Source organism: Balaenoptera physalus (genome assembly GCF_965194825.1).
Source record: "Balaenoptera physalus genome assembly, chromosome: 3".
Taxonomy (NCBI): domain Eukaryota; kingdom Metazoa; phylum Chordata; class Mammalia; order Artiodactyla; family Balaenopteridae; genus Balaenoptera; species Balaenoptera physalus.
The window spans coordinates 82384316-82396447 of NC_138890.1; the positions used below are offsets into that span (position 1 = coordinate 82384316).

A 12132-nucleotide genomic window follows, 5' to 3' on the forward strand; every position below is an offset into this window, starting at 1 on the left:
TCTTTGAAGTACCTAGATAATAGTATCTGATGCACATTTCCTGTGTTGTTCTACAGATGCTAAAACCACCACCAAATGTAAGAAATTAACTACTTGATGATCATGAGCACAGAGCCCCCAGACGTACTGGTGCCTAAGGACTGATAATGTTAACCCCTGTGATACCGCCCATGTTACCTCACCATCAACCAATCAGAGAATTATGCATGAGCTGATCACATTCCCTGGGATGCCCCTCCTTCACCTCACCTTTAAAAATGCTTTGCTGAAACCCATGGGGAGTTTGGGTGCTTTGAGCACTAGCTGTCCTGAACTCCTTGCCTGGAGCCCTGCAATAAATGCTGCACTTCTCTTCACCACAACCCGGTGTCAGCAGATTGGCTTTATTGCGAGCAGACCCAAGTTTGGTTCCGAAACACTAGTACTTCAATTCTACCTCTACTACTAATTCAATATATAACATAGGCAAGTCATGTAATCTCTCTGTGCTTCAGTATCTGAACTGGATTCTACTCAAACGGTAACTGGCTCCTTCCATGGGGGCCTATGGTAATTTACACTTTATCGCACTTTCAGAAAGAAAAAGTAGCAGAGTTCTTCCACTGATTTTCTATTTCTATAAAAATAAAATTGTCCTCAACTCTACTTATAATTCTTATTGGCAAGAAAGATAAAAAAACCCAACTGTTTACATGAAATACAATGACATTTTAGAAAGTAAAAATTGTTGCCTAAGGTGTTAATTTCATATTATATCTACAAAGCACATTACCATCAAATGGAATGACCTTTTCATGCTCTCTTCCAAAACTGAAGACTATGACTGTGAACTAGACTCTGCAAAATGTGGCAAACAACCCCACATATTAAAAATGCCACAAGTGTTTACTGCAGAAAACATAAAAAAGGATAGATATTTATTTGGCAGAAACAATTATCCTTTCTTGATTATATACTTCTGATAAAAATTACTGACAATCTATAAAAAGAAAACCTTTATTATCAAGACGTTATTTTTGCACATGCTGAAAGAACAGGAATACAGGTATATTCTAAGTGCTTCTAAGCTTTATTTAGAAAATCATATGTCACACTAAAACAATATCCATTATTTCTTAGGTTTTGCTTAGTGTCTCCTTTTCCTGATAAATTTGAATATTTGTGCTATCGTTTATATATGAAGATAAAAATTTATCATTTAGAGTACACTATATTAATTATTTTCCTAATCATTATATTAGATTGTGACAAGCCATCCATACACACAGATTTAGCATTTCTGTGACTAATAATAGCATGAGGGATGTCTGAATAAAGTATCACCGTCTATAGTCATAAATAAATTTTCTTAAAGGTAAGCTAGTACAATATCAACTCCATTACTCTGACTTCTTAATATCATGATAATCACCTACATTCACCAAAGCAGGGATGGGAATGTTAACACAGTTGGCTATTAAGTTTTTTATACTAGAGAGTCATCATTTTAGCTATGTGTGTCTATGATTATTCATGCATGAATTTATTCTCATTAATAACAAAACAGCTGAATTCTGTGCCTGCTTACCATAACCACATTTCCTCATACTGAGTCAGTCAGCCCACCACTGTAAAGGGCCACAAGTTATGACAGGACTTTTAAAGTGAAATGTTAAATATCTGACTATAAAAGCAAAATGAAAACGCTTGAAATTTCATCTGTGGCTTAATTAGGCTCTAAGTTAAGCACCTCTCCCCACAACAAGTCACATGGCTATGACACAACTTCTTATAGCCATCAGCAGCCTCTGCGAATATATCTTATTCTGCTAGGGTATACTTTAATTCTAGCATTTTATTAAATAGATTCTGACCCTTACTTACTTGATTGACCCTCATAAAAGGAAAAACTAAACATAATTTAAAAAACAACAATAACACAGCAAAGAGAAGCAAATTCCACTGAAGAATCACTTATGTTACAAAAATATATTTTCTTCAAGTTCAAGAAAATTTTCCCCATAGAACCAACATTATGAACAGCAATCAGACTTCCAGACTCACTTGGAAAATTTGATGTGAACCTTAATGTAGCTGAACTACAGAACCTTTTCAAACTCTTAATCCTAGGTAGTTGGGAAGCATTTGGGAACAAGGGTGGCAAGAGACAGTGTTTATTATTATTGTTATTACCAGTGCGAATCATAATATCCAGTAAGCTATTACTTACCAAGTACCCACTACATGCTAGGTATTGTGATAAATGCTTCACATATTTTGCCTCATTTAATTTTCATAGCCACTCTGTGATATAGGTATTATTTTCATCCTACAGGTTAAAATAATGAAGACTTGAAAAATTAAGTGACTTGCCTAAGGTCATATAGTTGGGAAGTGGCAAAGTCATACTCAGGTCCACATGGCTTCCAAAGTCCATGCTGTCTACCACTTTGCTACACTGCCAACCTTCAAAATACCTACTTTCCTTTCCAGAGCCAAAATTTCCAGTCCTTAAGCACAGGTGATCCCAGCTACACAGTAGAAGAAACCTTTCTTATATAATTTGCACTGGATATAAATAACTAAATCCTACCAGAAGTAGCATTTGCATCTTTTCAAAAGGAGGCAATTGAATTCAACTGAATTCAAGAATGATATATTAGATAGGGAAACAAAAGCAAGCAGAACAGCTTGCAATGGGAAGTAGATCAGCCCTACGGGAAGAGGACTTCTATACTTGTCTCACTGGCATCTTTTCTTTTTTGGAAATATCACAACTCCATTCAGTGTGATACTGATAGAGCTATCAATCATGTGGCCTTCCATCCCCAAACCCTGGTGGCCATGAGAACCAAGCAAGGCCAATAGTTTCTGGGGTTCCCCCACCCACCAGAGATTTTTTTAAATTGTCACTGGGGAAAACAACAGTCATTCATACTTATCCGAAGTCTGAAGTCTGGAACTATAAGAATGATAGACATTTGGACACATGCAGTCCATAGAGAGTACTTGCTGGAGAATAAAGCCATCACAAAAGAGTAGTAAAACTGAACAATGTAGAGACAAAGCCGTGGTGATACTGCTTGAACCCCTCTGCATCCCACCGTGACTGAGGTTAGAGATTCACCTCTTGTTTCACAGTAGCTATTTGAGCCAGCAAATTTTGACTAAGTTAATTTGTGTTAGATCTCTGACGTTCACACCCAGAAGAATCCTGACTAACATAGGTTTTTGAGAGTTTGCTCTTGAGGGCATCTTCCCCCTGGAGTGCTTTCACTGGTTCTTTTCTTTATCCATTCCAAGCAAGAGGGAAATGAAGAAAATCAATTTCAATTTCAGACCAAGAATGATTGGTAAAGGGAAAATACAGGGATACTGAATGACATTGGGGCAGTTAAAGGCAGTATTAATAAATATACTTTCCTACTTAAAATATTTATGTACAAAAATCTGGAAATAGCATGATTCTTATCCATACGCTCATATTTTCAGTCACAATGTTTGATAGAAAATCACAATGTTTCAACATCAAAACTTCAGAAAGTTATATAATAAGGCAATAACAGTATAAAATGTAGGGAAGTGCTTATTACAAATCAAATACAATTCAGCAAATGTTTGTAATGTGTTTAATTTGACTTTTTAAAATACACGTCTTACATGACTATAATATTCTTTTTAAGTTTTGTTTCTCAACTTGGGTTTTACAGATTTAAGTCATACAGAAAGTAAAAATGCAGCTATCTTAAAGTTTTATAGAATTCAAGGTTTGAATTCTCATCTCTTTCTCATCTCTTTCTGGATTAATTCTTCACCTTCAAGTATGAGTTGCTTTTCCTTGTTAATATTTCATGTATAAAAGGTATATATAACTAAAATATAAATAAAAAGCTAACCTTTAAAATGTGGTGGCAATAATCCACGATGCCAATTCAAGATGATTTAGCATTTACATCCCAAAGAGACTAGGACTCTTGGTGGCCAACAACAGAAACCTACGCCCTAAACTAGCATAAGCAAAAAGGTAATGTATTGGCTCAAAGGATTAAAATGTATGAGTAGGAATGGCTTCAGGCATAGCTGGATTTAGGCTTCAAAATATATCATCAGGACTCAGTTTCTCTCCCTCCATCCTCTCAGTTCTACTTTCTGATATGTTGGCCTCCTTCTCAGGCCCCATGTGATGTGTGAGGCTGTAGTGCTTGAAGCTGCTACAGCCATCTTCCTATCAGTATATACTGATATATACTCACCCAATCTGAACCAATCCATGTACGTAAGGAGACACAATGTGCTGATTGCTTAGGTATAGGTCACATACACCATCTCTGAGTTGGCTGGTGGGTGTGGCCTTACCCTACGAGCAAGGAAGGGGTGGATTCTTCAAAAGAAAATCAAAGGGATGTTTTCCATAATATCAGGAATACATGCCCAATACAAATTATATCTTTTCATAATAAAAATTATATGAACAAAAAATAACATCTACAAAAAAATGTTTTAAGTTTTCTAGAGTGGAACTATATGAACAATTTCTTGAAAATAGTATTCTTAATTAGATGTTCGTTGTTTCCTTCTGATGCCACTACTGAAATAATTAAAACCTATAATTTCCCCCTTTCAAATTCCCTTTTACAACGTTAACTGAAATTCAGGGTTTTGACAGCTGTAGCTACCAAAAAAAAAAACCAAAAGGATATATTTCCAGATAGTTAGAGATTAAGCCCAATTACTGCCACTAATAATTGTACCAGTCAGAGTTCTTGGTTGCAGGAGCAGGTGCAATCTGTTAAGTTAAGCAGAAAAGGACACATAAATGAAGCTGAAGAAACAGACTTAGGAAACAAGCTGGAACTAAAGAGCACTAGGAGGCCAGAAATGCCACGAAAATCATGCTGAAGGAAAGAAAAGTTGGCTTAGGAAGCCTCTGCTGAGAATGTTGGCACCACTACCACTGCTGGTACCACTGCCTCATTTGTAACTGTCCCCTATTCCTTTGTATTGCTTTTTTCAGATGTGAAGTTTCATGCAGAGATTTCTAACCAGTTGAGCATAAATCATGTGCCTGAACTCAAGCTGTATCAAGAGGTATGAGAGGCATGATCGCAGCATTATGGCTTCCACAGTAGACGTAGGACTTCAAGCACTTAGAATGAACCCTAACATATAATAAGCCCTTAATAAATGTAATTTATTATTCTCATAAAAGCATGGTTTAAGTAATTATGTGGCAAATAATGTTTTTACCATGATACTATATGAGCGATAGATCGTTTTCATTAAAAAAAAAAAAAGCAACAAAGATATTTCCCAAATCACACAATTATTCGTAGAAAATAAGCAAAAACTGATTATTCTGAATCAACTCTTGGCTCCAATTCCTGCAGGAAGAATTCCTTAAAAATAAACTCCATCTCCTTTCCCCCTAGATATATCCTGCCTCTACCACATAATTTAATTCAAATGCGCATACTAAGGCAATCAATAAACAGGAGGCAATCAAAGCTTGACCTGCTGGGGTAAATTATGGCAGGTCATGAACAAGTTACTTCTTTCTCCACCGTAAGTATAATGGGTCAAGTAGTTAGTCACTTACTGCAAAGTAAGTAGCGATGTTCATCTAGGTTAGTTTCCATTACAGCTACTGGAAACTGAAAGAGTCAATATTCTGTTGTAAACTGACAGAAAGATGTGTTATCTCACTCATAAAGATTCCTGTCCAGACTATGGATCTATATACTTAGAGGGAAAAAGCTGTCACTTGGCTACTATATTACCACACTGCTTTTTTGCAGGGTAAAGTCCATTATTACTCTCTTAGAATTCTACCCAAGACACAGAGCTAAAATTTAAAGAAAATAAAGTATAAGATATAAAGTAAGTATTTAAGAGGAAAATCTGGATTACAATGTACAGTTGTTGTTTTAATTAAAGTACAAGTACTTGGAAGCCAGCAATTTTATTCATAAAAAAGCTTTGTTTAAAAAAAAAAAGGAAGAATTTAATTACTACCATATGTTTTCTCAACTCAGTTAAATATAAACTACATTCATTTCTAAATTTCTGTTTTGAGTTTGAATTAGAATATGCTGGGAATATAGTTACATGTAAATGTTAATACGAGAAGTAATTACGAGATCATTTAATCTGCTTCCTAGTGGTAAACCAAATTCTGTCATTCTTCTTTGTCATATTCACAGGTAGGTATGTTGACGGGGATTCTTTTTACAGCACTAAAGTAGCTCTATAAATGATATAAAGGTTACTTTTAAACACTAAAATATCTTCAGAATTCCACTTAACACTCTTTACTAATCCATAAAACATGGTAGCAATCTCTGTATATATGTGCAATATTTGACTGTACTTAAATGCACATACCATTATTATTTTGTGTAGAAATGAGAAATCTACAAAATGAGTACAATGTCACTGCTCTCTGCTCCTTTATATATTCATTAATTTACCTTATACTTTTAGCTGTACTTTCAGCTGTCAAATTGTTCTTTATTATAAATGTTTTGTAACATTTTATTTACTAGAGTATTAGGAGCTGAGAAAAGTCTAATATATTTAGGTAGAAAACAGAATTTCTGGTGTCTCTTTTGGATATATGTATTCCTTAACTGTTTATAAAGTGTACTTTATTTTTAGAAAAACATTTTTTGGAAAATTGATAAAAATCTTTTACCTATATTTTAGTTTTTCATTTAGGGGCATACACTAAATAGTAGTCAATAAACATGTGATTTAATTTAAAATGTCATAAGAAACAAAATATTCATCTTCCTAATAAAAAAGTTTGAAATTATTATATATTTCTAGCTTTTTTAAAAAGCAAAAAGCAGAGGATTATAAAGAAAAAGTGTATATGCTATACAGCTATTATGCCCTATTGAGTACACTGCTTAATAACTCTAGTAGAGGAACTAACTGCTGCACCTCCACTTAAAACTTATTATTATACACTGCCAATGAAAAGAAGCTTCATAAGGTCAAAGACACACTGATCTACAGAGCTATGGAGAAATAAAGTTGTTCACTTATTCAGTCATTTCTTCAACAAATATGTCTTGAGCTCCTTACAAGTATCAGGCCCTATGACCAATGAAATCCCTACTCTTTAGAAGCTAACACTAAAAGACATGGGAAGAAAGACATTAAATAAATTACTACAAATGTGACAAGTGCTATGAAGATAAGGTATAAAGGAGGAAGACTAAGGCATGTCAGGTCAGGTCAGGGAAAATCTCCTGGGAAATGACACGTGACAACTGAACAGTATGTTCGAGGAGTTGGGGAAATCGAGGAGAGTGCTTTCTAGATAGAAGAAACAGAACCTGTAAAAACCCAGAGACAGAAGAAAAAACCAGGTATATCTGATGAAATGAAGGGAGTGCATATGACAAGAAAAGGGGAAATAGAATGATATGAATGTAAGGTTGGGGATATGAGACTCTCTCATAAAGTAATGAGAAAGCTGTTAAGCATTATTAAGCAGGAAGGTAAAATAAATTTACAAAAGCAGAAACAGTATTGGAATGGTCTAAAGACCATGAAAATAAACAACTTGTTTAAAAAGTTTGTGAGAATATGAGAAAGAGGGAGGCATCTCAAATAGCAGATGGATTCATTTGTTACTTTTATTTGATGCTGGATTCTTTTGAGCATGCTTACGTGTTGATGGTAAGAGGCCAACAGAGAGGATGATGGAGGAGAGAGAAGTCACTCGGACAACTGAAAGAGAAGGAACTCAGAGCTCAAGAAATTATTAGGCAACTCATCAGCCAGTGTGTTATTTTCTCCAGCAATGCTTAATGCTTGATGGCAGAGTAAAGTCAGATAGATTTATCCAGAAGCACAGTTCTTGCTGGTGGGTTCAGGGAAGACTAGGACACTGAAAAGAGAGTAAATGATGGACTAGAGTCTTAGACAGATAAAGAAGAAAACAAAAATAGTAAAGGTCAATCAAAGAGTTCTCAATAAGGACAAATAGGAGAAAGTAATCAGAGGCAAGATGTCTGTTTTTGTTATTTCAAAGTTGGAAAATTTCTGATCATGGCCCAAAATGTGCCTCTGTATGGGCAGAGATCAATCCTAGAGCTAAGCAGGTCAAGGAACTTTTCTACCAGGAGTGCCTTCTTTGCATAGGACCCTTCTTCTGTGATGTTTTGTTGGCTGAGAACTCTACCAAGAAGACGGCCTGGAAAACTCTTCCCTCCTCCCTGCCCCACCAAGGCTAAGGAGAAAGCAGAGTGGGACCCGAGAGAAAGGGAAGTCAAGGAATAGTATGCTTGAGCCTGCTCTTGGTTTTCCAAACTTTCTTGAAAGACACTGATCCTTTTGTTCAAACAATACTGTCCACATAAATACAAAAGCTAAAACAGAAAAATACAGGTGGAAGTAGGACGAGGGGCCCGTTAAACTCCCCTTGTCCATCCTCCATCTTCCCATATCGTTGTTATCTAGCAGCCACCTAGGACCTCAGAGCACAAACTGACTTTTTATTCAAAGTGAACAAAAAAGTAAAAACTCTATGCCTTCTTAAAACACACATCCTTGTTGGGATCATTATGGATCACAGGTTAAGACAATATAGAGATCTATGGGCACAAAGCTCTAGCAAATCAGGAAGAAACTTTTTTTACGTCTTCCTTTCTATACTTAGCAATAGGATCTATTTGTCTTTGGAGAAAAACTTAATGTGCCAAAAGTTTCATTAGGCATTTTGTGTATATACTTGCATTCAACTCCCTCAAAATTCTGGAGAATAAATCACATTATTTCCATTTTGCAAAACAAGAAGTTGAGGCCCAAAGACGTCAAGTAACTAGCCCACAGTTACAAAACTATTAAGTGAAGGGGTTAGAACTCAAAGCATCTGCTCCTAAAGTCCCAAGTCCATTACATCACATTGCCTCCAAGTTCATAAATGTTACGCTGTCCCTCTATTACCATTTATATATAAAAATTCTCTGGCTAAAAGCCCATAAAATGTTTTTGCATAAAAAACATTAAAAACAGCTCAACCCTTGAGAATTATCACATAACTTCTTAAAAATAATAATAGCACTTAACATAGTCAAATCTCTGCTCAATCTGTTTCCTTTTGGTAAATAATGATCCTCTCCACTGCTGCTAGAATGAAAGATGATGTTGCTTCTTCAGTGTTCCTTATGTCCTATTCTACATCTGCATGATTGATGAGGTTCTAGCCTAGAAGCCAGGGTAAAGCAGTATTATTAACCCAGAAAGGTTGGCTGGAGATGAAACTCCAACCACTAAAATATGTCTACATAAAACTAACAAAGGTCTTGGAAACAAGTATTTGAGAAAACAATCACTGAGTAACAGGATCATGAGAAAAAGGAGCCCAAATTAATTTTAAGTATTGTAGAGGAAAAGCTGATTTTAATTAAGAGCTTCAGGAAAAAAAAAAAGTCAGATACATAACTAAGCAAAATAAAGGAAGTATGGATACATAACTAGGAAGTAAATACAAAAGAACATGCCAGATTTTTTTAAGAACAGAGAACTATGGACCAGATAGAAACATCTGTCATTTTTCTATATGTGACTAGAGTAGTAATAAGTACATCTACTAAACTTTCAAAAATAATCCAAGTAAAATGAGGTCCTGGCATATCTCATTATTCATATAACTGTTTCCAATATTCTTTTACAGTATTTCTTCTCAAAAGCAGCATGAATTCAATCCTTTCATATTTGGAACTGAGGGACGACACAGTCGACTGTAGATTATTAGCCGTAAACAGGAGACTGATCAAAATGATCAAAATTCACACAAATTCGAAAAGGAATTTTTATTTGGCTTAAAATAATATCAGTCTCTTGGAAGACTTAAGAAATTATATCACTAACATACTCATACGTAGAAAATACTAGAGTAAGAATTCTAACCAAAAATAAATAAATAAATAAATAATACCAGTCTCTTCTGTAATGCATGGAAACACAATCTCAAAAATGTTCTAGCCCATTTCTGATCAACACTAACACTATTTAGGTATAGCCCTGCTACTGTACAATACTTGAATGCACTAATGGGAGAGAGATCTCCTCACATACCACAAATGAACTGCTTTGTAGATTATCAGCTTTCCAGAAAAAGCAAAACTGAATGTAAAATTCATATTCATTCATTCGTTTATTCATTCAAAAACTACTGACTAAATGTTTACTATGTGTCTGGCACTGTGGTAAGTATGATGAATACATAAGTGGCGAACAAAACACCAATATCTATTTCTTCCAAATGTAAACAAAATCGTATTCTCTCAGAACAGAGCTTCCTTCTGAAAGAAAGCCACAAGTTTAAATTGAACACTACTTGGAAAGTCTTTACACTTTTTAAATTCAAGGAGGCCTATATAATTCAGTTTCATAAGGATACAGAATATTTAAATCCTTCCAATGGTCCCTTAGAGATCTGGGAAATATCACATTAAAAATAAAAACAAGATTGACTTTCATTTTAATGAGCTAATTTTCTATGTAGTCATTGAAATTCTAGGGCACTGAGCTAGCTAAACCCAGATTTTAAAAACTATTTTAGGCATTTAAATTTTATTCTCAAGGAGTTTGCTAAGATTTTTAGGTTTTAGGTCCTAGAAACTGCTTTTTCCTTTCAATTCTGACACTGTCCCTTTAGTAACCCCTATGAATACTAACATTTCATATTTCAACGATAATGTTAGATATTCTATGTCCGTGGTAATTATTTTCTATATTCTCTGAAGAGCCAACGGCCTCTCTCACCAACAATCTATCTTTATGATTACATATTAATTTATTATTTTCACTTCCCTTCTGGACAATCTGTCTTTTTTCCATTTGATTAAGAATTTTAATCTTTTACTTGACTTTCTAACTTTTTAATCTTTGTGGGTACCAATATTACTTTAAACACCCCCAAAATTAGGGGATATCCTAATTTTCTTAGTAATAATGAAAGTTTCCTCTCTGTGTAATCTTAATCTTACTGTGTAATCTTACTTTAATGTAGTAATGATTTTAATCACCTTCACTGACTGCTTCTTTAACCAAACTCTCAAAAAACAGCTGAGCTCCCCCTGACCCTACACACACACACACACACACACACACACAAACACGCACGTTCTTCCCATTTCCATAAACAATACTATTCATCTATTTACATAAACCAGAAAGCCAAGGATTGCCCTTGATTTCTCTCCTCTTTCTCCCTCACCTCCCCCCTGCCTCCCTTCCCCAAACTTATAAGCAAGCTAGTCTACTTTCAGTTCCTAGAATAAAGATTTTTCATCTTGCCTTATCATATAACTTTTTAAAAATAATAATAGCACTATAAATATAAATATTTATAACATATTATATTTTATAAATATAAAATTAGAAGGCCACTCTCATTAGAAGGCCTATAAATATTTAACTAAGATAATACTCCCGCCTCCTCCTCTCAATAGACCTAGTTCCTTCTCTTTTTTGGGTTTCAACTTCAGGGTCATCTCTTCAGAGACCACCATACCTAACAGAGTCTGGTCTCTGATACTCTCTATCTTCTTTCCCTTGTTTGTGCCCTTCATATGACCTACTTCAACTGGCAACTACATAATTTGCCTGTTTACCTATTTGTCTATATATGGCCCCCAGGAGAATGTAAACTCCATGAGAGCAGGAGCTAAGTCTGTCTTACTCTTTATCTCCAGTTCTAAATATGCCTAGCACATATTAAATATTTAGTAAACATTTATTGAATAAATGAATAAATAATGGAAAGTTCAGATGAAAAAATGCTGAGATGCCGGCCAGTTTCATAACACACTACCACTGTGGTAAATAAGACCGTGGATGCCAGAAGTTAAAGATCACTTTCTTAAATTAAAAAATCTTCCTTCTCATTCTCATCTGGATAACTTCAAACGTGTCTGTCAAGATCTGTAACAGTGGCTCTCAAAATGTGTTCCTAGACCAGCAGCATCAGGATCACAATCCTTCTACACTCTTCCCTTCATTCTCTGTATTAAACTAAAATCTAGTCCTATTGCTTTTCTCCCTAGATATGCCTCGTGGGTTTGAATTTTCTACTTCATTCCTACTACGACAACCTGATAGCTCAATCTATCCTGCCTTTCCACACCCTGGTATTAC

The 12132-nt window shown here is 35.1% G+C and overlaps 1 protein-coding gene across 8 annotated transcripts in view; it reads right to left on the minus strand.

The window, feature by feature from the left end:
• COMMD10 (COMM domain containing 10) overlaps positions 1-12132 on the minus strand; it is a 264005-nt gene that overhangs the window by 176564 nt on the left and 75309 nt on the right. The window contains exon 6 of one of the 8 annotated variants that reach the window (XM_082455808.1): positions 7605-7876. The exons of the other annotated variants lie outside the window; for them this stretch is intronic. Within the exon in view, the coding sequence (XP_082311934.1) occupies positions 7859-7876 (18 nt within the window). The 3' untranslated portion in view covers positions 7605-7858. Of the gene's footprint in view, positions 1-7604; positions 7877-12132 lie in introns of those variants that run through there. 8 annotated transcript variants of the gene reach the window in all.